General features: G+C 52.4%; 6 protein-coding genes across 6 annotated transcripts; 2 read left to right on the forward strand and 4 right to left on the reverse strand.

The window, feature by feature from the left end:
* Positions 1–169: 169 nt before the first annotated feature.
* UHO2_04213 (uncharacterized protein) lies at positions 170–3,871 on the reverse strand (the record flags this gene model as incomplete). Its single annotated transcript, XM_041555886.1, has 1 exon — positions 170–3,871. The coding sequence occupies one exon, from the start codon at positions 3,869–3,871 to the stop codon at positions 170–172; it is 3,702 nt and encodes a 1,233-aa protein (XP_041411820.1).
* Positions 3,872–7,388: 3,517 nt separating this feature from the next.
* On the forward strand, positions 7,389–7,799 carry UHO2_04214 (uncharacterized protein; the record flags this gene model as incomplete). The annotated part of the gene is made up of 1 exon (XM_041555887.1): positions 7,389–7,799. One exon carries the CDS (start codon positions 7,389–7,391, stop codon positions 7,797–7,799), a length of 411 nt encoding a protein of 136 aa, XP_041411821.1.
* A 2,921-nt stretch (positions 7,800–10,720) lies between these two features.
* UHO2_04215 (uncharacterized protein) lies at positions 10,721–14,608 on the reverse strand (the record flags this gene model as incomplete). Its single annotated transcript, XM_041555888.1, has 1 exon — positions 10,721–14,608. One exon carries the CDS (start codon positions 14,606–14,608, stop codon positions 10,721–10,723), a length of 3,888 nt encoding a protein of 1,295 aa, XP_041411822.1.
* Positions 14,609–15,559: 951 nt separating this feature from the next.
* Positions 15,560–18,622, reverse strand: UHO2_04216 (uncharacterized protein; the record flags this gene model as incomplete). The annotated part of the gene is made up of 1 exon (XM_041555889.1): positions 15,560–18,622. The coding sequence occupies one exon, from the start codon at positions 18,620–18,622 to the stop codon at positions 15,560–15,562; it is 3,063 nt and encodes a 1,020-aa protein (XP_041411823.1).
* Positions 18,623–20,458: 1,836 nt separating this feature from the next.
* UHO2_04217 (uncharacterized protein) lies at positions 20,459–24,178 on the forward strand (the record flags this gene model as incomplete). Its single annotated transcript, XM_041555890.1, has 1 exon — positions 20,459–24,178. One exon carries the CDS (start codon positions 20,459–20,461, stop codon positions 24,176–24,178), a length of 3,720 nt encoding a protein of 1,239 aa, XP_041411824.1.
* Positions 24,179–25,733: 1,555 nt separating this feature from the next.
* UHO2_04218 (uncharacterized protein) lies at positions 25,734–26,036 on the reverse strand (the record flags this gene model as incomplete). Its single annotated transcript, XM_041555891.1, has 1 exon — positions 25,734–26,036. One exon carries the CDS (start codon positions 26,034–26,036, stop codon positions 25,734–25,736), a length of 303 nt encoding a protein of 100 aa, XP_041411825.1.
* Positions 26,037–26,386: the final 350 nt, after the last annotated feature.

Genomic DNA, 26,386 nt, shown 5'->3' on the forward strand with positions numbered 1-26,386 from the left:
GACACATCCTTCTTATTGTGTTTCAGTCTCATCGTCCTATCATACTTGCTTACACAGAATGCTGGGCCATATATATTTGAATCACCATGTACTTAGTATATCATAATCTATCACAATCGACATTTGTGATGAACAACATTTGACATACCTACTACAACATCGGAGGGGATCATTCGAACTCGCTTCCGAATACATTGTTGACTTTATTCGAGACCTGCCAACCAGCAGTTGCTGCTGCTAAACCTCCTAATTGCACCATGAGCCCTGCGACACTTGCCATGAGAAACCTAGGAGTCCAGAGTTTAAACAGCATCAGATGTCGTCTGAACACCAGTGCGCTTAGTGCGCCTAGACTAAGCAGCAATACGGTGCTATAAAGCGTCGTTGTTAGTAGGGCAGCCAAGATGTGTTGTGTTGTGAACATTTTCTTTGCGCTCCCGCGGGGTTGGGGTGTAGAGTTCCATAGCACGCATAGAACGGTGAGGAGGGGTGGTAGGAGAGTTAGCTGACCGAAACAGTTGAGGAGGACAAGGAGAGGTGATAGGGGGTAGGAAAGAGTGGGGGAGGTTAGGAAAGCAACTCTCCATTGGATTGTTGCCAATGTTGCCTGGTGGCCTGTGGAGAAGAATGCTAGGTGGGATAGGAGGCTTAGTGTTGCGATTTCGGATGAGGAAAGATGCGGAGGGCGGGTTGGGGATAAAGGGTTGTGTTTTTGATCGTATAAGATGAGTGTATCTCGTTCGGCATGACCCAGCTCAAGAGCCAACATAGCAGCCAGTATTACCGCTGCAAGAGAAAGTTGTCCCGCAGGTTGGGTGAGCAACCATAACAAACTGACTACTATGCCCACCAAGAGGAGGTAGCTTGAACCTAACGAGTTTGCGTAGCCTCGGATCGTAACTTTCTGCTTATTCTCCTCCCGCTCAGGCGACGCCATATTCGCCGGTTCCTGTCGGATTTCGAGACAAAGCGGTGCAAAAATCCAGAAAAGGAGTGCAAAAACACAAAGCAACACCAAATCCACCTTGGCCACCCATCCTTTCAACCAATCCAATCTCTTCCCCCACCCACTTTCCACTACAAAGTCCTGAGGAAGAATCCAATCCAACAGCCAATATCCACTTCCCAACATCAAAGTCGGCCTTAGCCCAAAGTTGAAGAAAAGCGGTGCTATGCCAACAAAGCTTTTACGCTGACCCAAGAATTTGGCTAGGAGGGTGGGTAGTAGGTAGGCGAAGAGATAGGATACGATCATTAAGTAGGGAGAGTTGAGGGCTTCTGTGGAGAAAAATGTCGATTTGCAGTGAGCAGCTTGCTCTTCGCGACAGACTTTGGAGATGGATGCCAGACGGACGAGGAGGAGGGAGAGGAGGGTGATGATGGCCGGTCGGATCTTACCACGGGTGGTGGGGCAAGATCCGATGCAGAGAAGACCGCGGAGAGTGATGAGGGTGGAGAGGGAAAGAAGGATGAATCGATCTTCGTTGATGAGGAATGAGTTTGATGCGAATAACCCTGCGTGGATTGCAAGGATGACGTATCCGGCCACGTTGAGTACTTTTGTAGTGTTCGGTACGTCTCCCTCTCCTTCTTTCTTTCCTGAGGCAAGAGTTTGCGGTAGATGATCGTAGAGCAAAGAGAGTTGAGAAGCGATCGTGGCTGACGCTAGTGTGCTTTCTACAACGCCGAACTTGGGTAGGCTGGAAATCAGAGGGAGGAGGTACGATGCTTGGGAAACCGCCACTCCGACAGCTGTTCCTATTTGTGCTGGCCGGGTGATCGACTGTAGCACTATGGAAAGGAGCTCCTGTGTGCCTTTACTCCTTCTCTTCTCTTTTCTTGTCTCGGTGGTAGCTTCCCCGTTCTCGTCATTCTGTTGTGCGGCAATGGGCAAAACCCCAAGCAATCCATCCTGCGCGCCACTTTTCAACACCCAAATCACCGCCAATCCCAACACTAGCACCACCAGCCCGACTAGAATCCTGACCATATCGAATTGAGCCCATACTTCTCTAGCTTTCATCAGACTGACCCTGTTAAACCTATGATACGCTTGTGCTGCCTTCCTCCACGCTTTCTCTACTTCATCCATCCTCTTATCCGCTTGTAGAAGGGCAGCGAGTTCAGCATCGGCTCGAACAGCATCCAGCCATACCGCATCGAACTCTCTGCTAAACGCAGCAAGGTCCGGGGAGTGTTTGGCATAAGTGGTGAGGTAGGTTCGCATCTGCTTCGCAGTGATTCGCAGTGCTCGTAGCAGGGTGTCAGGATGCGGGAAGAGGTCCGGGATGATACTGCCGAGGTTGTTGTAGGGGATAGGAAGGCCAAGGAGGATAGAGATGGTGGGTACTAGGTCGATTTGTGGTACGCTTCGATGACCGGAGGAGGGATAAGGTGGAGATGGGAGGGGTGAGAAAGGGATTCGGCTGGGAAGCAAAGCTTCTACCTCAGAGCCGGAGATATACTCAGCAGGATCGAAGTGTTGTTTGCGAGCAGTATATCCGAATCCGCTCTTGGAATACATCCACAACCCAGCACCGACCTCGAGTTCAGTATCTCCGCCATGATCTCCCCTTTCATCCATACCGTGGTCGCCCATCAGCACCAAAAGCGTCTCGTCGTCGATCGCTTCGATGATGTCCTTGAGGAAAGCTTGCACCTCTTCCAACTTGACCTTCATCTTGGGATGACTTGCTCCAAATCTATGCCCTACATGATCAACACCGAGTGTGTGACCGATGAGTAACCTCCAATGATCATGCACTCCTGCAGTCCTGTTGGGGTGATTCTGCTGGAGGAAAGGAAGGAGTCGCGTCTCAACGCCACGATCGACAGTGTCCAGATCCTCGACATTGAACGAGTCGTACGTCCACATCTTGTCGCTATCGAACAAGCCAGGGAAGACGGTGCTCCATGTATCGTCGCCTGCAAACACCAGTCCTGCATTTCCACCTTGATTTTTGCCGCTCTGAGCGAGAATGGAGGCTTTGAACTGAGCAATCCAATGATCCTCATTGACCTGCCCGACACCAGTACCTGCAGAGCCGAAATTGGCACCTGCTTCAATGAACGTAGGAAGGGTACCTGTCGTCAAGCCTTTGAGACGCTGAAGGGTAGTGGTGGGTGGATCGGCAGTGAAGTGAGCGATAAAGGAAGAAGGTCCTGGCTTGTTGGCGTTCGCTGGGATGCCGTACCGGGTAGTCAGCTGCGAAGGCACTGAGAGGATATTGTGATAATACGGGTTTGGTGTCCATCCATCCTCCATTCCCTGTGCCGCAGAGGAAGAGGGAGGAGGAGGGGAAGCAATAAAGTCGTACCGCAAAGCATCGACGATCAGCACCATTGCTTTCTTGTGCGTTGGTGCCAAGCTGCATTCTCCTGCCCCTGTCTGTGGGTTGAGAGACGTCTCTGCCCACTGAAGCAGCGAAGCATCGTCAAAGCTCCAAGGTGGGACAGGCAAAGACCAACTCGGATCGAAAGGTTTAGCGCATTCATTGACACCTGACAGTTCGTGCCGAGTCAGAAGGAAGCCTTTGATAAAGATCCATAGTCCCACCAGCGTGTATGCCAGAACAAGGGAGAGAATGGCAAGTACGCTAAGGAACGCGCCGTTAGGGGAGGCAGCTTTGGGTGGAACTCGATCTGGATGCCGCCTAGCATAGGACGAATGGGATGAATGCGAAGAGTGCGAGCCATGAGAGTTGTGAGAATCGTGAGACGAATGCGAGTTGCTTCGATTGCGTCGTTGACGCAGAGCCGATTGACCGAAAGCTGGATGCTGTGGTGTTGAAGGAATCGCAGGCCCAGCGGGTGGTGGGCGACGCTCAAGGTCAGCTAGTGTGGGTGGCGGATTAAGCGCCGAAGAAGGCATTCTGGTCTCCACTCCGGGGCAGCTGCAAAGACACAAAGGCTAAGCAGCAACAAGCAAGGGACAGAAGGGATGATGGGTCAAGGTCAAGGTGTATAGAAGAGAGGCTTGGGAACAAACGATCGGAGAAGCCAAAATGGTCTGTGCTCAGCGGCAATTTTTTTACTCCACATATTGCAATTTCACGACCTTGTTTTGATAAAATGTGAGGAGAGCGGGTCCCGATGTTCAACGATCGGGGAGGAGAGCGGGTCCCGATGTTCAACGATCAGTGAGAATCGGAGCACGATGTCACTGCTGTTTAAGACAGAAACACATATACTCAATTGACTAAAGCAACATGGTGAGAGCCTAGTGCTCTCAGCTTGATATATATACATCGAGGTGGCATATGCTGAATCTGGGAGTAGCCTACTTAATGATCGAGCTTGACAACGAGGGGGACTGTGTTGTACCCGATCTCTGGACAGATCGGTTCCGCCAGATCTTCGATTATGTTTATGTCAGCATATATCATCATATTGGATCGCTTCCTCCGGTAGGGGGTATCAATTTTCGAGTGTTTTTAGAAACACGTGTTTCTCGATTTTGACATGTTTTTATTTCGCACAAAAACCTTACATAAGCTCACCCAATGTTGAAAAAAACATGTGTTTCTGAAAACACACCTCTGGACCCAGTAAAATGGACTCACTTTTTTTGTCACTCTCACAAATGATGTGTGGATGGATGCACATCTGCTTGCTTCACCTCCTCAACTTTACTACTTCATCACACTGGTGTGCCATGTCATTCATCAACAAAGTATTTGAAGTTGGAAGCTGGGATGTTTCTCTTCCCACTTCTCCAACTCCCCCATCTGACACAGAGCAAGAACAAGGTGCACCTCCTGCACTCTCACTTGCAATGGGCAGCAGCACAATCCTCCCTTGCCCTTCTCCTGTCACTTCCCCAATCAATCTGATGTCTGATACACCTTCCACCCAATCCACCAGGCCTGCTGACAATGGGGCAAAGAAGAACTTTGTCTGGCAGGCTCAGGACATCAAGCACCTTGTAGATACAATCTACATCAACAAGTCATATCAGTGTGCAATTCTCCCTTCTCATCACAATGAAGCCAATGAGCCTGCCAACAAGCTTTGTGTCATGGGCCTGGATGCTCAAGAAGCAGGAGGGTCACTGGTTCATATGGAAGGAGCACAGGTATCAGAGATCTAGTCGATACCAGTAGAGAGCATGGTCATAGTGCAGTCTCCATGGAGACCATGGACTCCTATGGACTCACATGCAAAGGAGGACCAAGCCATATGCGAGGAGGGCCAGGCACAGCCACAAGGAGGACCAAGCTCAAGGAGCAGGCCCAGCCATGAAGAGGACCAAGCTCAGATGGTTACCACTCAGGGGCTCGAGAGACAAGAGTCAAAGGAGTCGACACCAGGTCATGAGGAGGAGGAGCAGTGTCAAAGGAGTTGACACTACTCAGGAGGCACAAGGGTGCCAAACAAGCAGGATAGCAAGGAGGAGGAGCAGTGTCGAAGGAGTTGACACAGCTCAAGAGGCACAGGGGTGCCAAGCAGGCAGGAGAGGCCCCTGAACAGTACTCGATGAAGAAGGTACTCTCTGGAGAGAGAGCAGGAGCAGCATCACTGGTGATGCTGTGAAGAGGTATATAACCATGCTTTCTCATCATCAAAGGTCGAGTGGATCCTCATCCACTCTACACATCATCATAACTAGTTATCACTTCAGCATAAGTATATATTAGTTTCAGTCAGCATAGCAGCAATCTATCAAGGTTGCTCCTCATCGTAGTGTGTGTGTTGTATCACCACTACCTGACATCTGAAGGTGCCCCATAGCAGGTTAGCAGTCCAGATCAAGATAGAACTGAAGGCAGTAGTCCACTGCAGTCTGGGGATCACCTCAAGCATCAAGTCAACACACTGGACACTCGTGTTGATGCCACCAACCTTATCACCAACACCATCAACCTCATTACCATCAACCTTCACCAACCCTATCACCAACACCATCAACCTCATCATCATCAACACTCACACCAGACCTTGGTGTCATCATAATCTACATATTGATATTGATCGTGCTGAGCTACCCCTGAATGGAGTGTCCACAGTGGTCAGCCGAAACCTATGATAGTATATACAACGAATGCCACCTGCTGTCACTGCACAACTTGATAGTCGCTGAACAACTAGCTCGTCGAGACAGATACTGAGACAATAGCTGTCGCACAGTTTGATAGTCACTGAGTATCTCGACAGACCGACCTGGGTTTCCAGCGCGAGACCCCTGACACTTTGCAAGGATACAGTCTATTGTGACCTCAGCAAGTTGGTCTTCCCTGCCAGGTCTGTTGATCCCTCTTGCATCAAGTTCAAGGTATGCTGGCTTCAAAAAACATACCATTGGGAGAAGAAAGCTCTCTTGCTTACAGGAGCTGGAACACTGCTGAAGGACATGGATGCAATGAATCCTGTAAGTACTTTAAGACCATTGGTTATATTACTTGTGAATATGTACTTGCTGACACTTCCTCTCTACAGTCTTACATGTCTTGGGTTGCTCTCTCAGCCAAGTATTCTTGGTTTGAGAAGATGCATGAGATGATGAACAAATGTGTGTTGGCAGGGCCAGCTGTCCTCCTCACAACACCTAGCCTGGATGTTACTGGCAACAAGGATTCCAACCATGTGCTTCCTAGTGGCGATCCCATGGAGGAATCCAGCAATGCAGACCTTGGCCACACAGTGCATGCCTGCAACCTACCCCTGATCCATGATCTCATGGATGCTGCTCCCAGGAATGCTGGAGATTACCCCAATTTTGACATCTCAATGCCACCCCCACATCCCATCCCATCAGATGCCCTGGTCTCAAGTCTGTCAATGTTCTCAAACTGGGCCTCACCTTTGCAATCAAATGGCTACAAGCACAAGCATATCAATGTTGAACAGAAGCAGGATTCCCTTGCAGAGGCTTTCTATCAATCTTCAATAGAAAGCCTATCAATTTGCCTCAAGCTTGCACAGGAGTGCACCAAGCAAGAAGCAGAGTGCACCAAGCAGGAAGAATTGCAGTTACAGCATGAGTGCAAGGAAAGGGAGTGAGAAGAACATCTTTGCACTCAGGAAAGGGATCACAAAGAACATGTTTGCTCAGAGGATCACAATGTATTTGTTGAAATGATGCATATGATGGTCACTCAGCAATGAGGAGGACCATTGCCTTGACATCCAGTCTTGGCAATCAACAATTGCCAAGACCACAATGCTCTAGACTGCAATGGTCAGGAAAAGCATGTTCTCAGTACCATCTCACTGTGCTTGTCTTCATGAAATGCACTTTGTTTCTGGTACTGCTTTTTTGTGCAATGAATGCTGAATGTTCTTGAGACCAAACATATATGTCACAGGTGTGTTCATATGATGTGAAGATTTATTGTGCAAATGGAAACATGCACATTTTTCAAAGGTGAGCACAGCACTCAATGTGCACAATGCTTTGTGCAATGCTTTCCACAACACTTTGCACCATCTTTCTCACTCTCCTCTCTTCCCTCTTCACCATCACCTTCACCATCACCTTCCATTCTAACCATAACCCCCTTCTCTTCCTTGTGGTCCTCTACACCATGGTGTGCTTCAGCATGAAACAGGGCCAGCTCAATAGCAGCATTCAAACTCTGGAAGTATCATTGCCTGCTGAACTTGATCAGTATGCAGAAGAGTTGCAAGACCTGCACTTTGATGTGGATGATTATGATAGCAGCCCTGACACTGATGATGGCCCAACACCTCTTTCAGCAGGCCTCATTCACATGTACATCCTCATTGCCCAGCAGCAATACTCAGTCTCACAGATTCACACCCAAGGCCACTCCAAAAAGCTGATAGAGCTCCTGGACTGATATGCCATGATGAAGCCAACCATTTTCTGAGGCTTGGTATGAATGATGCCTTTGGCTTTTGAGGAGCTGGCAAAATGCCTTCAACAAACAAAATCATTTAACTCAGGTCAGGTCTTGATTGAACAGTCCAGAGAAATCCTCTCAGTGGCTCTTTACCAGCTTGGGCAATCAGGAAATGGAGCCAGAGAGTGCAATGTATCCCTGCAATGTGGTTACAGCATTGGAACTGTGATAGCCTGGACCAAACAGACTGTCTGTGGACTTCTTGAACTCAACAAGGAGGTTATGCAATTTGCATTGGAAGCAGAGAGGCAAAGTGCTTCTGCATGGGTGCAAAGGACTACTGGAGTAGAGGAATGGGGAAAAGGCTGGCTTGTGGTTGATGGTACTCATGTGCCACTTGCATGGAAGCCAGGGATGATGAGCTGGGAGCTACTTTAGCTACAAGGGCTTTTACAGCATGAACATTGCCCTGGTCATCCTACCTCATTCTCTTTGCATTGTGGAGTCAGTTGTTGGACAGCCTGGTAGTGTCCAAGACTCAAAGGTTTGGACTTCAGGCAGCAACATCCTCAAGAAACCTCAATTGTACTTGGACAAGGGTGAGTTTATCTGGGTTGATGGAGGGTATGGTCACTCTGCCTTCATGGTTGGACCTTTCTCACACATAGCTGCTGCAAAAAGCTGTGACCTGCATTTCTTCAACCACTCTCTCTCTCAAGTCTGGGGGTTGGTTGAACATGCCATTGCCTACCTCAAGAATTGATTTCAGTGCCTGAATGGGTACAGAGGGAACATGTATCACATCAAGGATCATATGGCAGCAGCAAGGACTATCCAAGCATGCATTGTTGCCCATACATTTGCAAGCCAATATGATGGTCCAGACATGGTTGCTGAACTCCTTTGCCCATCCTTCTCTGAGGAAGTAGTTTGTGATGTTCAGACTCTCAGCACCAACCTGAGCCAGAGTGGGAATATGCAGAGTCAATGGCAGACAAATCAAGCTCAGTACGAGGAGGAGAGCATGGTGTCACAGGGCCAGCGCAGAGATCATAAGCAGCCGTGCTGTGCAGCCACCGAAATGAGCTTGGCACACTGGAAGTGGGACTGGTCAAGAACCAGGGGCTCTGACCAATCTCACCAAGAATGGTCAGACAGTGAGCTGGGGGGAAACCTCATTGAGAATGGTCAAGGCAGTGGGTACTGGGAAGTTTCACCAAGACTGGCCTGAGATGAAGTGGATCAACCAGCCCCATGACAAGATGAGGGCACCCCACCAAGATCAAAGGGGCAACCACAGAGAGTAGGGAACAAGAGACCTCACCACCTGATGAGGTGGGAGGAGACCCCTGAGCATGATGAAGTTGGCATTGGAGGATCATTGCCTCAGCAAGGGGAGTAAGGATAGGGAGGGCAGGATAGTAGTAGGAGCCAGATAGAACAGGGTGGATGGGGAGGCCATACCCTGTAAGGAGGGGGGCCACAGTGAGGTAGACACCATGGCATGAAGATATATATACACCCCTCTGTCATAGTGAATGAGTGGATCTGGCATCCACTCTATTCTTAACTAAACTATACTCTACTGTAACATATACTTAGTTGTTCTGTCACATAGTGCAATCACAGGCCATTGCTACTAATCCAAGCAGGTGTGTCATATCACCTCATGCTGATGTCATCTGCAGGCAGTAGTTACTGCAGTCCAGATAATCACTTCTCTGAAGGCAGTACTCATACTGCAGTCCAGGTTTCTTTCACCAATTTGCCATTTGCTCATTGACATCTCGAACACTCATGTCAGGGTGATGGATCACCATCCCATCTATTTAAGTGTTCTGCAACAAGCAGGAGCTGACTGTGCCACATTACCACTGAATTGAGTGTTCACAGTGGTTAGCCGAAACTTGTCAAACAAACAACCCTTCAAGCAGTCTCAGTGAAAGTGGCCAACAGGTGCATACTCAAGAGCACTCACTGAAACTGGTTGAGATCACCCAAACTGGTAGCTTTCGAGTTCCAGGCACATGACCACTGACACATGGCAAGTATGCAAAGCATGACACAGCCTGCCTTGACATGACTTTGCAGTTCATTGGCACATGATCTTTGAGAGCAAATGTTTCAGGTGCTGTTCACTTCCACTGGCTGACAGCAGGAGGACACAACCACATGCTCCAGGCACCATGAGAGGACAGCCAAGAACTACAATGCAATGTTGGCACAGGGCCAGTTGTCCAGGCAATGTTGCCAATTGTCAACACCTTCACATCCCTAGCACCTGTTCATTGTCATCCTTAGTGAAATCCTTCCACAAAAGACTTGATTGACTATGACCATCTGTAACAGTGTGAAACACATGCTAACATGATACTGACAAGCTTCAGTATTAATAACATACATGTTATATCAAATTAATTGCCACCTTTGCTGCAGATGTGTTTTTAGAAACACATGTTTTTTGGATGCTCCTAAAAGGGGTGTTCAAAAATGGGAAAAACTCGTCAAAATCGAGAAAGACGTGTTTCTAAAAACACTCGAAAATTGATACCCCCTGGTATGTTTTTCTCATGTCTCCTTTTCCTCTGAGCTCCTTTTCCTCTGATCTCCTTTTTCACGAGCTCTAACAGTCGAAGAACTATATTCCTCGTCCTCTTGCCTACCTTTGCACCGCTTCACACAGCCAAGCATGCAAACAAGAAGAGGACGAGCGAGATAAATGCAAGTACTTGCATTCAGGTACAATACAATATTTACAAGACGAGCACTTTGGCGATAATGCCCATCTGTCCGAGTCTATGGAAGGTAACGAGTATTTACAAGATATATCGACAAAAGGAACAACAATCGATTCGGGTTTTATTTACAGCCTTCTTGTTGCAATGGAAAGAAGGGGTATAGCATCATCTTCAGTGGGATCAAGCACCAGACTTGAGTCTCTTCAAGAGATCATCATCCTGGTTGGTCTCGGGGTGGAAGGTGAGCTTGCCATCCTTGTACAGCGTCGCAGTGTCGACAGGGGGAAGGTTGTTGACAGGAGCCTGTGTGGGTTTAGACTTGGTCGACTTCTCCTTGTCCGAGTCAGGGTCCGAACGCCAGTTACCACCGATACCAGCAACGATGAATCCGGGAACCATGGCCAAAACGCTCTGGTGCTCGAACTTGGCACGCTTGAGCTGCTGTTCGCGCGACTCGTAGATACGAGGAGTGGCGGCGATACGACCACCACGGATGCTGCGGAACGAGTTGAGCTGGTCACCAACCTGACCGACAGCGGGAAGCCATTCGGTGAAGGTGCGAGCACGAGCGCGCTTGTCGTCCTCCTCGCCGCCCTCGGTGACGGGAGCAGGGAGAGCGTTGGGGTCGGGCATGAGGTGGAGCTTGACCAGAAAGTTCTCGACAGGCTGAGTGGGGGTGAGACGGATGATGACAGCCAAAGGCCACGAAACAAGACCAACAATGATACAAACACCCCAGTCACGAGCAGTGAGCTTGGTGACCGAGAATGCAACACCACCGACGAACATGATGAGAACCTGGAATCCAATCTCGATAGCCATGATACCGATGAACCAGGGGTTCATGTGCAAGTTGCTGAAGATGTTGAGCTTGCGGTTCAGCGAACGCGAGTTGATCTGGTTGAAGAGCTGGCACCACACGAAGGCGTTGAAGACGATGGCCGAAAGCTCGGTCTCGCTGGTCAAGTTGAGAAGTCGCATACCGGCAAAGTCAAGTACCAAGATGACGGTGAACTGGTAGACCGACTGTCCGATGATCATCTTCCACATGTCGGTCGAGATCAGAGGAGCGTTGCGGCGGTCAGGCTTGCGGTCGAGGAGGTCGGGAGTGGCAGGGTCGGTAGCAAGGGCAAGAGCGGCAAGGGTGTCCATGATCAGGTTGATCCAGAGAAGCTGGACAGCCTTGAGTGCAGAAGTACCCTCGCTGGAGGCAACGGCAGTAACAAAAGTGACAACAACGGCGGAAATGTTGACGGAAAGCTGGAACTGCAAAAACTTGCGCACAGCATCGTTGACACAACGACCCCACATGATAGCCGAAACAATCGAAGCAAAGTTGTCATCCATCAAGATAATGTCCGAAGCCTCCTTGGCGACTTCGGTACCGGCGATACCCATCGAAAAACCGACGTTGGCAGTCTTGAGCGCAGGACCGTCGTTAGTACCGTCACCAGTGACACCAACGACCTCACCGAGACTCTTGAGCGACTCGACGAGAATCTTCTTGTCTTCGGGCGAGGAACGGGCAAGAACCTGGAGCCTGGGGACGATCTCGAGCATGTCAGTACGGTTGAGTCGACGGAAGACGGGGCCTTCCATGACGATACCTCCAGGAGTGTAGATGCCACACTGAGTAGCGATCGACTTGGCAGTAAGAAGGTTGTCACCAGTGCACATCTTGACCTGGACACCAGCGCGACGGCAGGCCTCGACAGCGTCGGTAACACCAGGTCGGAGAGGGTCTTCAATAGCAGCGATAGCGACAAGAGTCAGATCCTTGGCAAGCGAGCAGTACTCGACCTCACCAGACTCCTCGAACTGGGCATCCTTGGGAGGGAAGGATTCGAGGTCACGATAGACGAGGGCGAGAGTTCGAAGAGTCTGGTTGGCAAACGCGGTGATCGTCGAGTTGACCTTTTCGAGCTTGGCGTCGTCAAGAGGCTGGATAGGGATGCTGTCCGAGTCAGTGGAGCCGACTTCGACATGCTTTGTGCAGAGACGGGTAAGAACCTCGGAGGCACCCTTGAGGTAGACACGGAAACCACCCTCGGGACGCTTGACAACGACACCCATGGCCTTGCGCTCGGAGCTGAAGGGAATCATCTGAACGACCTCGGCACGATCACGAGAAGCACGGTAGTCTTCCCAGCTCAGCTGCTTGGCCATCTTGAGCAAGGCAGTCTCGGTCTTGGAACCGACGAAACCGGTCTCCTTCTTGACTTGGGCGGTGGCAGATTGCTTTTTGCGCTTGAAGAGAGGCGAAAGACGATGCTTCTTGACGGCAACGAGGGGGTTAACGGCGTCGTCCTTATCAGCTTGCTCGTGGACCTCCTCGAAAGCAGTCGAATTGATGGCGATGCTGTCGTTGAGGAGCCTCTGAAGAGGCTGGCTGATGGACCGGTTGAGGTCGCTCTGCTCGACAATGCGAGTGTCACCGTTGGGGGAAGAGTCGTGCTCGGTCTCGACACGTTTGCGGTTGGCCTCGAGACGGTCGGCAAACTTGAAGTTGACGCCGATGCTACCAGCAACGACGGACATCTCGTTTTGGGTAAGAGTACCGGTCTTGTCAGTGCAGACGACACTGGCGTTGGCCATGGTTTCACAAGCACCGAGGAGACGGACGAGCAAGTTCATTTTGGTCATACGCTTGGTAGCGAAAGCCAAGGCAAGGGTGACGGCAAGAGGAAGGCCTTCGGGCACGGCGACGACGATAACGGTGACGGCAATAATGAGAATGTGGATAAAGTCCTGAGCCTTCTCGTTGGCGGTGCGGTTGGGCTCCTGGGCGAGGTTGACAAAGAATCGGATCATGAGGGCGGTGAAGAGGGTGATACCGGCGGCGGAACCGAGCCAGGCAATCAGATCGGCGAGACGGTTGAGTTTGGACTGCAAGGGGGTGTCCTCGGCATCACTGCGGAGGGAAAGCATGAGCTTGCCGTTGAAACTAGTAGGACCGACAGCGATGACGAGGTACTCTCCGACACCTTCGAGAACCTTGGAACCAGAGATGAGGAAACAGTCGCGATTCTTGGGCTTTTCGTTTTTGTGGCGAGCCTCTTGGATGTGCTGGATGCACTCGTCGTAAGGGATCTTGCGGATCATGTCCGACTCACCGGTAGCACCGGATTCGTCGCACTTGACATTGTGGCCACGGAGGAAGATACCGTCGCAAGGAACAATCTCACCAGGCTCGAGCTGGAGAATGTCGCCGACAACAACATCGTAGACAGACATGAGGGCGGGCTTGCCCTGGCGGATGACCTTGACATCACGCTGTTCCTTCTTGGCGTTGAGCTTCTTGAACTGGAGTTCCTTTTGGTAGTCATTGACGGAACCAACGAGATCGACGATAACGATGGCAACGAGAATGGCAACACCCTCGACCCATTCGTAGGATTCGATTTGGCAGATGGTCTCGATACCACCACGGACACAGGAGACCTGCTCGGGTGGCACACCGAACTTGGTGTAGATACCAAGGGCAAGGGAGACAACGGCAGCAACACAAAGAAGGATCAAGATCTTGTCCTGGAGTGCGAGCCACATGAGAAGGAGGAGACTGTTGGACTTGCGCTCGGGAAGGAGGTTGCGACCAAAAACACGAATACGGTCCTCCTCGGAGGCATGGACAAAGTTGGGGTCGCGGCTGGTAACAGCATCATCGGAAGCAGAGTGTCTCTCGAGGTCGTGCTTAGCAGCAGGAGCAGCGCTGTCAGGGCTAGCCTCGATGGACTTTGTGCCACCGAGGTCGAGACCGCGGTGCTCGTCGGTGCCAAGACCGGCGAGAAGGCCCTTGACACCGCCAAAGTCGCGAAGCTTCTCTACGCTCTTGGGGTCGAGAAGGTCAGCGAGCTCGATGGGACGCAAGGGGAAGGGACGAGGGTCAATGTTGCGCTGACGCTCGAGTTCGGCAGCAAGCGCCTTAGCCTGAGCCTCTCGACGACCGGACTTGGTGGCGCCGTTGAAAGACCGCTTGATGCGGCCAAAGAAGCCCGGGTTGGCCTCCTGCTGTGGCTCCTCAACGGAGGGAGAGGACTCCGGGCGCTTTTCAGCGTTGGTAGACGACATTTTCGAGTGTTTTAATCGCAGGAGAGGGAGGGAGGGAGGGAGGGAGGGAGGGAGGGAGTGTGTGTGTGTGTGTAAAAATGCGTGTCGTGAATGAATGCGATCTGTACTGCGAGCGAGCTGTTTTGGTCAGCTTGTTTTGCTCTACTGTGTGGTGGAGAGACTGAAGCGCAGTTGGAGTGCTGGCGATTCAGTTGGCCATGATTGGTGTGGAGTGGAAAGGGAGATAGAATCCACGATGGCCGGGAAAGGTGATGATGGAGAGGAGAGTGTGGATGGTATCGAAGGAGGGGATAACGGAAGGAAAGAGGGAAGAGGGAAGAGGGAAGAAGGAAGAAGAAGGAAGAAATAGCGATGACTATGTGGCGACTATATAGGATCCGAGATCGAAATGGAGCGAGAGCAGCACAGCCCAATGGCTGTGCTGCTTTGTGTACAGTCAATCTCGTCTCGAGGGGAACTGCTCCAATCCAATGCATGCCAAGAGCGAATGCCAAAAATCCTCCGAAAAAAAAAAAAAAAAAAAGAAAAAGAAAAAAGGAAAAAGGAAAAAGAAAAAAAGAAAAAGGAAAAAGGAAAAAGAAAAAAGGAAAAAGGAAAAAGGAAAAAGGAAAAAGGAAAAAGGAAAAAGGAAAAAGGAAAAAGAAAAAAGAAAAGCGGCGGCAAAGAAGCTATTTTCCGCCCTTTCCTTCTCTCGAATCGAGGCTGTGCTGGCCTACACAGCGAGAGAAAGGCTTTTTTGGTGAGGAAAGCGGATGGTCTGTACGAGGGAAAAGCTTGGCAATCAAGAATGTCTTGGCAAAGCAAGAGTGCAGTGCAGTGCAGCTCCAAGGTCCCTCTTTTCTCTCTCTCTCTCTCTCTCTCTCTTGTCTCTCTTTCTCTCTCTTGCCTCTCTCTTGCCCCGGACCAAGGTTAGCAACACATGCGGGCACTGCAAAAGGGAAATGACGAGGATCAGACCTCCATCCTCTCGAAACTGTAAGCGCCCACCAACATGCTCTGTTGCAAAAACTGCAATCGTCGAGTCTTTTGCTCTCCCTGTGTGCCCAACTTGAGTCCCAATGCACCTCCCATCTCAGCTCGGGCAGAAGTATCTCTCCTGCTCAAAGGGGATACTTTGGCGTTACCTGCCGAAGCGACTGCTCCGCTGGCTGACAATGTTGTTCCTTGCGTCTTGCTCTGCTTGTACTTGGCTGCGTTGGCTGCGTTGGCTGCCTTGGCTGCGAAAAGGTCGTTCTCCTGTTGCAGCTTGGCCAAGGCGGAGAGCGGTGCATTGAGCAGACTGAGGGTCGACATGAGCTCAAGGTAGCGCGAGATGGTAGCTGACAATGACCGCACAGTGCTGTGGGAACGAGGCGTGACAAGCAGCAGCGGGAACAAGGCATCCAGAACATCGTTGGCGAAAGCGATCACCGCATCGGCGTTCGGTGCTTTTGCAGGAGCAAAGCGATCATCATCCTTGGCCTGACCGTTGACGGCTGTTTCCTTGACCTCGGGCTTCTCTTTGGCTTGAAAAGGAAACTGAATCGTTTGACTGATCCATGCATTGCAGATCTGCAGCAATGCCATCACCTGGTCGACATGATCACGCAATTGCACTTTCAACGCACTTCGCAGTGCCGGTCTCGAGACACGAAGCTGCACCAACTGCGCCAGCAAGGCCATGGACTGTTGGGCAGCCTTGAAAGGATCAGCATTGCCGCTCTTTCGGCTCTGCACCAGTCCTCGCAATGCAGATGTGACAAGCGACACCAAGCTGTCCTCGCCAACATCAGGAATGCGCTTGAGTGCTGCACGTATGACTTGAGCGTCGTTGTGTGCTGCCAACCTGGACCAAAACGCAGACAAGCGGGCACCGTTGACCTCAACCGAGACGGGGCCAAGAGCCGAGGCATTGGCGTTGGCGTTGGCGTTGGCGTTGGCGTTGGGCCGGAGTGTTGCAAAGATCGAAGGGTCAACTCGAGAATCCTTGAGAAGGGTGAGCAGTGCAGACCGCTCGAAAAAGCGGGCGGAAGGAGCTGCAGAACTGCGCTTGCTAGGATGTTGAGATGGAGCAGGAAGCACCAAGTCGAGCAATTCGCCATAGAACTTGGTGTCAGCTTGGGGCCAAGGGAGAGTCTCAAGCATGCCTCGGTCGGCTGTCGCTGCCTCGATATAAGTTGTGATGGCCGCATTCATGTCTTTGTCCTTGCTCGAGGCCCTGGCCTTGTTCTGTGCAGTGATCGTCTTGATCTGCTCCAAAAGCTCGCTTCGGCTTGCGTCGGACGATGATGAAGCCTGGGCTGCAGCAGCTGCTTGGGCATTGTGAATCCATCGTAAAGTCAATTCGCCCTTGCCGAGAGCATCACGCAGTACACTCCTCTCTGGCACAGCAAAAGGTAAGGAAAGGACACAAGTTCGGCGCTGTAGTAGCTGTGCCAATGCCTGAGCCTTGTCGGAGGAGCTGTGGGAGGATGGTGGGGAGACAGTGGGGGGGCCGATGGTGATAAGGCTGGTAGAGCCAGCAATGCGTGATGCCGAAATGGACGTCATTCGCTGAAGCCATCCGCTCGAAGCAGGATTATGACTAGTGAGGGGAAGGAAGGGGACAGGCCAGTCGATCTGTCGAAGGACCGCGTTGAGCTCGAGATCGAGGATGAGGGCGACGAGACGCTCCTTGTCTGCAGTAGCTGGTGTAGCTTGTGCGATAGCGAGGACCAGAAGATGGTCTTTACTGATAAGCAAGCAGCACGAGGCGGAGGCAGATGAGGATGAGCAAGGGCGGGCGTTGCTGGCTGGAGCCAAGGCAGGCATGGAGATGGTATTGATGTTGCTGAGCACAGGCTCGCTGCTGCTACAAGTGCCAAGGGTGAGCGATGTAAGGTGACCATGGATGGTCAAGATAACGAGTCGACCGTGGGGATGAAGTTGCACGTCGAGCACATGCTTGGCATTGGACACACTTGGCACCGTGATGCTGCCAAGCTTGACCGTGGAGATGGCCGATTGGACAGCGCCGTCAAAGCTCTTGACAAAGGCAGTGAGTTCAAGGGTTAAAGGACCGCTTGGTACACCAAGTGCGGGTGTAGCGCTGCCAGCAAGCGCTGCTTCGTCTTGGTCTGCATCACCGACAGGACCGTCTTTGGAGCTAGAGTCGTTCTTGGAGCGTTTGGACCTTTTCTTCTTCTTGCTGATGCTGCTAGCATGGTCGTCGGTGATGCTGCTGTGTGAGGTGACAGCGACTCGCAAAGCAAGAAGAGCTGCCTGTTCGATTTTGGAGCTACGGGCGATGAGATGTTTGGCGGAACGAGCATCGAGGAGGTTGACGTACAAGTGGCATCGCTGCTGCTGGGGCTGAGACTGAGTTGCGTCGAGGGTGTGGATGAGCTGCAAGGCGGTGGAAGGAGCATCAGAGATCGAAGCTTGGTCATCGGATATGATGGGGAATGAGGCAAGAATGGAGAGGCTGTCGTCTGGATGAGTAAGGACGAGACGGCCGTCAGCGAGGGCATGGATGAGGCGGACTGGTTGGGAGAGGGAGAGCGATTCTTTCCTCACGTGGACCTCGACGCTCTCTTTACCTTTGGCAGAGAGCTGCTCGACATAGGCGCGTAGTTGGTGGGTAGCAGTGACCGCGGCGGTGCGCGACTTGGCAGGTGTGTGCGACTGGATGGCGACATAGGTGGTGCGCAGGCAAGGGCTACCAGGGATAGAGCGGAGCAATGTCAAAGGAGCGCAAGAAGCGACCTCGGCCGAGGAGAGAGGAAAGCTCTGGATGAGTCTCTGACTTTCTGGCTGGACGAGGTTAAGCGCATTGCCAGCAAGGATGATCGGAAGTGGACCTTTCACTCTGCGAAGAGCTCTGGAATCCGACGAGATCTTGTAGGATTCGCCGACAGAGACAGTGGAATTCTTTGTCGTTGAGAAAGCCGTTGCGGCAAGAGCGGCATGACGTGCCAGCTCGGCAGGCACCGGGCTTGGATGCGATACCAGCGTCGTAGGCTGCCAGAGCTCCGCAAGAGCCGATCCTGACGCCATCACAACGACACTGGTTCAATCCGCAGTGTCGGGTCTGCCGAAAGTGTATCGGATCTGCCGAAAGTGTGTCGGCAATCACCCGAATCGAATTGAGTGACGGCAACGGAGAGCTGTGCTGACCACACAAGTCTGTCTTCTTGGCAGTGTGACTGGGTGGGTGAAGAGGTGATCAAGAGGGGATGAACAGGGGGATGAAGGAGGCCGTACAAGTCACTCGACCAAAGGCGGTTCAAAAGGGGAGAAAAAAAAAAAAAAAAAAAAAAAAAAAAAAGAAAAAAAAAAAACTGTATTTGTCAGCCTGACAGATGCATCCCCCCCTCCCCCTCAATCTAACACACTTCTCACGCCATCATTATATCTCTTTGCTGATGGTCCATGGAAGTGGCGAGAAGAGGTTCATGAGTTCCTCCATGTTGTCCTCGCTTAGACTTGGATGGAAGGAGTTGCATGCATGAGCTGGTGCATGTCTTGCAGATAAGGATCGTTCAACATGAAGCGCAACCAGCTTGATTTACACAGAAGGCTCTTTTGCCAGGATCTCTTGTTGCCAACCGCAACTTTGTCACTACGCCAACGCCAACGCCCGCATCCTTTGCCACCCTTAACCTCTCTCTCTCTATTTGTCTCTCCCCTTTGCCGCCCGCATTGGCCGCCTTTTCCTCAGCCGAGACAGCTTTGCAACTAGCGAGAGAGGCAGACCGACACTCTTCAGCATCTCTGGCTATCTGCCTCTGCTGCTGCTGATTGGCAACACGCTCTGCCTTGGACTATTGCGCTTTGCTTCCTCAGCCTCGATCAACTCTTCTTGAGGCTCAGCTCTTCATCCTCCTCTTTATCGACGACAAAGTCCTTTGTTCGTGTCGCTACCTCTCCTTGCTTCCGACTCCCTTCACCTTCCTTTTCACTGACACCAAGCGGCCGGTCGTGGTATCATCCATCTTCGAAACCCAAACCAAATCCTTTGCTCCTCGTCAAAAGGTCTGATCGTCTCGGTAACAAGTGGGTCGCCCCTCGAAAACGTTTTTATTCTTGCTCCCATTCTTGCTCCCATTCTTGCTCCCATCCTTGGTCCTGCTTGCAACACCACCTTTGCTACGATACCGATTAGGAACGAAGCCATCCCTCTCTGCTCCTCCTTGCCCTCTTGATTTCCAGTAGCTTCTACCACAGCCGCACTTCATCTACACCCTTGACGATCAGCAAAGCCCTCGCTCAAACCCTCCCCGCCCTTCCAACGTCACTTTGCTTCTCTAGCAATTTTCAGCCCACCCTCTCCAGCGTGCCTTCCGTTGCTCATCTGGTGGAAGCATTCTATATCTTGTACTCTCGACACCCCTTGATCGATAGCCGGCCAATTCAGTGCAATCGGTGCAAACGTCAATGCTTTGTCCCGCCCTTCATCCTCGGCTATTACCTTGCTGATTGGATCTCATCTCTCTCCACTCCTCACGCTCTGCAGCCTGCTTGATCTTCCCAACTTGACCTCACACAAGCACATCACAATGGCGCATTGTTGACCCCTCGCTAAAAAAGAAGCGTTCCTCAAGAATCCTCCCACCCTACTCGAACACCGACCTCCTTTTCAGCAGTCGACACTTTTGCACAAGCCTACAACTCAAAGCTCAGCCTAAGCTTCCACCTCGACCTCCACTGCTCCATCCTCCACTGCTCCATCCTCCACTGCTCCATCCTCCACTGCTCATTTCTTTCCCTTGCCAGCGTCAGCTATCAGCCTTAGCCAAGCTTCCAGAACAAGCATTCCAGCACGAGCAGCCCTCCAGGTCCAGGGTACTGCACTGCTCACCCCAGTCTCTCCGTGCCTAAGGCCAGTGCACCATGCCAGCGTCCACAGCGACTGGCCTTGCGCCTCTCAGCCATGTCCCCGCCTTCGTCAGTGCTCGTTCTGCCAACACGCTCATCTCCGAAAATCGTCCAACTCGAATCCAAGCCGAGACCCTGCTCATCTTGAATGCCTTGCTCGATGAACTCCTACTCGTTATTCTCAGCTCTGCCAAGAGTCTCGCCCCTGACCGCATCAAGTCGGACGGCATGCTCAAAATTCTCAACAACAACTTGTTAGCCAAAGATGCCGTTCTCGAAGCCGAGCTCGAGTATCGCAGCTATGTCGAAGGCAAGCGTGCCGAAGGCGCCAAAGTACCCTTGGGTCTCATGGCTACCTCCCGACTCGATGGCACCGACGGCTTTCCTGTGCAGAGCGCCTACAAAGCTCTTCGCACTCGCTGCCAGTATTACTCCACCCTAGCCGATGGCGACGATGATGGTGCCGCCAAGGATCAGAACATTATGAGCAGCGACGGTCGTCCCATTGCTACCGTAACACCCGGCGTTGCCATTTACGTCACAGCGCTCCTCGAGTTCGTCGCTCAACACATTCTGCAAAACGTCTCACGAGTCATCGAGCGCGACAACTCGGACGAAGCCAGTCTCTACGATCTGCTCGCCGCCATCACCGAAGACGAGCAACTCAATCCGCTCTACAACAAGATGTCCATCAGGCAAGAGGTAGCCCGCCGCATCCATCTTCACCAAGCACGTCGACGCAGGCTCACCGAAGACGGAGCCAGCCGCGGTCTCAGATCCGATGCTCGAGTCGTCAAACCCTGGCATGTTCCCACAGAGCGTGACTTTGACCAAGCAGCTGGGTCGACACTCTTCTCACCTAAACGTGCCTCGATACAGCAACTACTACCAAGTGACAACGGCTTTGAGTCGCCAGCCTCTTCATCCAGGTACGCTCACGCAGCCTCGAGCAGCATCTCGCACACCGACTCCTTACGGCCCAGCATGTCGACCCTCCCTACCTCTTCTTCTTCCTTTGCCAACCACGCACCAGATGCCAACGGCGCTCTCTCGCCTGGCGGCGGCAGTAGTATCGGAAACCAGTATGGCGCTAGCGCCTCGATCGCTCTTGCCAATCCAGCACGCAACGACTCCTCAGCCAGCAACACAGCCAGTGTCGGCCGACGACAGAGTTCCGAACGCAGCTGGTCAGGTGTCTTTGGTGGTATCAAGCGTCGCAACAGCTTCAAGCACGGCTCCGATCTCGCAGGTGGTTCAGGTCGTCTTCTAGCACCAACAGATGCCAGTGGCGCTTCTGCTGCCAGTCAAGCCGACTCGGCACTGCATCCGGACGACGACTTTGAGGCACTCATGCTTTCCAACCAGACAATGAAGGTCTCGCTTACTCCCAACCGACTCCACACCATCGAAGTGGCCAAGAAAGGCGATCGCAACAAGGCCAACACTGTTCGCAAACGTCCCGGTACCGCCGGTGCACGTGACGATGCGGTTTCTGCTGCTGCCTTTGCTCGCGGACCGAGCCCATCGCCTACTCAGGCTTCTCGAATCTCGATCACTGGCGACGCTCTTGCCTCCAATACCACAGCCGCAACTGAGAGGACTTCTACCAGCAGCGCCACCCCATCCGATGCAGCGGTGCCAAGGCCGAGCTCGCGTGCATCGGTTCAGACGACCATGCGACCTGAGCGAAGGTCGCCAGCACCTCCTCCCTCGTCCTATCGCAACCCAACTCCTGCCGTCTTTGGTCAGAACAGCTTGCCCTCACGCGGTGTCGCCGAGGAAGATGCAGAGGACCTACCATTGGCACCACCTCCTCGACGCAGCACGCCACGTCTGCAGCCACGTGACGATGAGGTGGAACGCACCACCTCGACCAACAAGGATCTCGTAGACCTCTTCAAGTCGATGCCCCCCTCGGCTATACAGGAGCGTTTCGGTATCTTTGCATCCGACACCTCGTCATTGTCCGACAATACCACCACCAAAAAGTCGGCCATGGGCGATCGCGTTCGCACCTTGTTCAGCCGCAAGTCGACTAGCAGCACTGGCCATGTTTCGCCCTCTTCGCCTCGTCGCAAGACTTTCCGCTCGCATCAGCGTGTCGATCCCAAGGCGAGTCTCGAGGGTTCGCAAGACGCCTACATTACCAGTAGTACGACCAACTCGCTGGAGCAGTCCAGGTCGCTTGTCTCGCCCAACGAAGTGCCTTTCAACAGAACTGCAGCACCACGTTCATCTACCTCAACTTCGGAGCTCCCTACGGCCAGCTCCGATGCGGGTTTGGAGGCCAAGCTCACACCGGATGTCACTGTCATCGAGCCTGAGCATGCAAGCGCCAATGGCACGACTGGACTCGGTATCGGTATGGTGACAGTCACTGGCATGGGTGCCGGCGCAACTGTTGGCGCAGCAGGAGCGATGGTCCTGGCAAGAAGCGCCAGCTACGGCTCACGATCCACCAGCTACGCGAGTCAAACACACAGTGCTGCTGCGGACGGTGCTGCGGCGCAAGATGATACTTCAATGGCAGATGATGCATCCTCCACTTGCAAAACAAAAACACCCGACGAGTTGGTGAGCCGCAAAGTGCCATGGGGCTACAAACGCAATTCGACCAACGCCGGTGCTATGATCGAGCGTGACGGCACGCCCAACTCGGATCGTCGCCGAAGTGTAGGCTATCAGAGCTCGAACGGACATGGTGTACTGCCTGTTCGTGGCCCCTCAGGCGGGCCTTCTTCCGACAACGGCCACGGACAAGGTCAGAGTCATGCCTCTTCGGGAGGGGCTTCGGCTGCTGCTGCTGCTGCGACAACACCCTCGACGCCAGGATTTGACGACGGTGTTGCGCCTCCGACGTCGGCAAGCTCGCTGGCACGTGGCGTCAACGCACCCACTGCATGGTCGGGTCCAAATGGCGGATGGGAATCTCAAATGTTGATTCGACGAGGCTCTCTTGGAGCCAGACCTTCGACTGCCAACCAGTCGCGTAGGCCAAGTGCCCATCTCGAGACGATCCAGCTTCTTGCCGAGCTTGAGAGGGCGATGCGCCACTGTCATAGCGTCGACGAGTGTCGTGAACTGGTGCGAAAAGCAATGCACTCGGATGGAAGCAATGTGTCACCTTGTGCATCTCGCTCGAACGGCACTACAGACGAGAGTCAGCGTCTCAATGTCGATGCCGGAGATAGCAAAGTTCAAGTCACGACCGGCAATGCAATCGGAACCGCTGCAGGAGGAGCAGCACTCGCAGGTGCAGCCATCGTCCGAGCATCGACGGCGGCGTTGGCTACATCAGGCACTGAAGGGTCAGCAAGTAAGGAAAACTCCGAGGCCAAAGAGGGCCAACCCCGCGGCCCAGAACCGATCGTCAGCAGCGCTGATATCAAGCCACGGCATGTCGTGTATCAAGACACTTCGCTCGAAAAGGTGGAACAGAGCTTAGTGGTGGCCTGGTTGCTTGGAGGGGATGATGTTCCTGGATCTCAGTTTGACAGTCACAAGGACGAGTCACTCGGTACGGATGTAAGCGAGAAGCAGAAACAGCGTGTCAAGGGTTCAGTCCCTGCAGCGAAGAGCATGTCAGGTGCACACGCTGCCAAGCAAGTAGCAGATCGACATCTGTCATTGGACTCGGCTGCATCGCAAGGAGATGTCCCGGGACTGGCGTCGAGCAGCGTAGTGTCGCTGCAGTCGAACTACAATGATGCTCACGACGAGGTGGTGGCGGAATAAGTGAAGGTCAAATGTCAACGTCACTTCCGACCATGTCTGGCTCGCTTGTACGGCCGCGGGCATGAATATCACTACCAACATTGTTACCCATGATAATCAAGCTGCAAAGCCAACAGCCATGACCAATACAAACCATTCTTCGACCCACTGTCTTTGCCTTGATTCCTTCGAGGACACCATTGGAGCTCGACGAGACCGCCTATCGTGCGTGTGGATCGAGATCGAGATCTGTGACGCGAGCGGATATCGAGGCAAGCGCTCTGAAAGATCTGCTCAAGTGTTTGCATGTCATCCGAAGCGAGCTCAGATTGCGGTGGTTTCAATCGAGATGATGCGGGGAAAGCGTCTGTTGCTGATTCTATTGAAAGCTGTCGAAGGCAAAAACCGAATCTGCACTATTGCAGGGAGACGGTACATCTCAACGCCTCTACTTGACTCCAACAGAAGCTTTTACGATAGGGCGACAAGAGCGACACAAAGGTAGCCACATGTGCATGTTCTACGCCCTGACTACGGGTGCGAGCAGACCGAGGTTCGTGGAGATATCTTCAATCGGTCTGCAATCTTACCCCGCTTTTCTATCATCCGAACTCTTGGCGAAGAAGGGTCGTGGTTCGTATCTATTATCAAGGATGGCTTGAACGTGGGATAAGAGGAGATCTCATCGCCGCGCTTTCCCTGTTCCCCTTCACAGCTGTTGGCTGTCTGCATAGCATGGTCGCAACGGACTGGCAAACCTCTCGAGTAACATAGGGAGAAGCTCAGCAGCCGCGACAAACAAGAGAGGCAACAACAAGTCAATAGGTACGACATCAGAGTCGACCTCGTAGCATCCTCTCACCGTTCGCAAAGCGAGACTTTTGGTTGGGTTGCGTCCATGTCAACGACCTGTGGGCGAATCAAGCGAGACGGACAGCTGCCTCGCCTTTGACCCGCCAACATCTTGCTAGGAGAGGCGAGTTCTCAGTATCAATCAAGAGGCATTTGGCTGCTCGCTTATGCAGACGTTTGCATGCAAAGCCTTGGCACCTTGCCTTTTCTCTGTCCTTCCTGGCTGTTGTCCTCTCCTCATCTCCATCATGGTTGTCATTTGGAGTCAGTGGCGAGGCACAGGAACGTTTGCAAATCGACCCGCGTGGTCAACAGAACAGAGAGCACGGACACTAGCAAGCGTTTGAATGATCAGCTGAGCAGCTCTTGTCTCTCGCTTCAGTCTCTTGCAGCCAAACTTTGCAGGCCCCACCTTCTCTGCAAGTCAACAATGTTGCTGTACTTTCGGCTCTCAAGAGATACTGTGTGCAAGCATGAGAATCGTAACCAAGAAAAGCTGAACGTTGCCATGTGAACAAACCATGGTGGAGACTGACTATAGGCTTGTTGGGTGGGCGCAGTCAATCTTTGACAGCTTGCTGTTGGAAGGCGAGATCGCAAGTCAAAGAGCTTGTGTGTACAGCACTTGAGTCTCCAAAAGCCCGGTTCAGATCCCGTGCCATCCTTCCCGCAATGACAGACAGTATGTAGTGGTGCCCTTTGCTCTCGTTGTTCATCTTGGTCTTCATGAAGCAAGCGGGACCGGCTGTCGGTAAACGGCAGCGGTTGTTGTTGTGCAAACTCGGCTGCTCGTGGGGGACAAAGTCTCCTTCTCCTCATCCTCTTCCTCATCCTCTTCCTCATCCTCTTCCTCTTCCTCTTCCTCTGTGAATCTTGTCCTCGTTTTCCTCCCACTTTGTGTCGTCAAGCCCTTTCTTTGGATTCTGCTTTGCGCCATTTCCGCTCCTTCCTTTTCTTCCCTCGGTGATCCAGACTTGAACGCCACCATCACGCTCCATACGGTTGCCCCCCTTTTTCCGCAAGCCATGTCCTCTCGTTCTCCCTGCTGCTCTCGTACACAGCTCTGTTCCTGACGCACCCCGTAATCGCTTACATTGCTTTGCTTGCAAGACAGGATCCATCCCGCGTTGACCTTGTATCATTTCTCTGCTTTTGCTGCAGTAGCACAAGCTTTCACTCTCGCGGTTCCCCACACTTCTCACAACCACCACTCTAACTCGGAGATTGAGCACCTTCCCACATAAACATCCCCCTTACCCTGGAGAAGAATCGAGATTCGGTTTCCCGCCCTTGCTGCCCGGTTGACCGCTTATTAAAACCTTGCCCTCTCCTCACAACCCGAAGGAAGAAAAATCAAATCGACCGCCCCCCTCTATC

The sequence above is a fragment of the Ustilago hordei genome (assembly GCF_900519145.1).
Source record: "Ustilago hordei strain Uho2 genome assembly, contig: UHO2_contig_08, whole genome shotgun sequence".
Classification (NCBI taxonomy): Eukaryota; Fungi; Basidiomycota; class Ustilaginomycetes; order Ustilaginales; family Ustilaginaceae; genus Ustilago; species Ustilago hordei.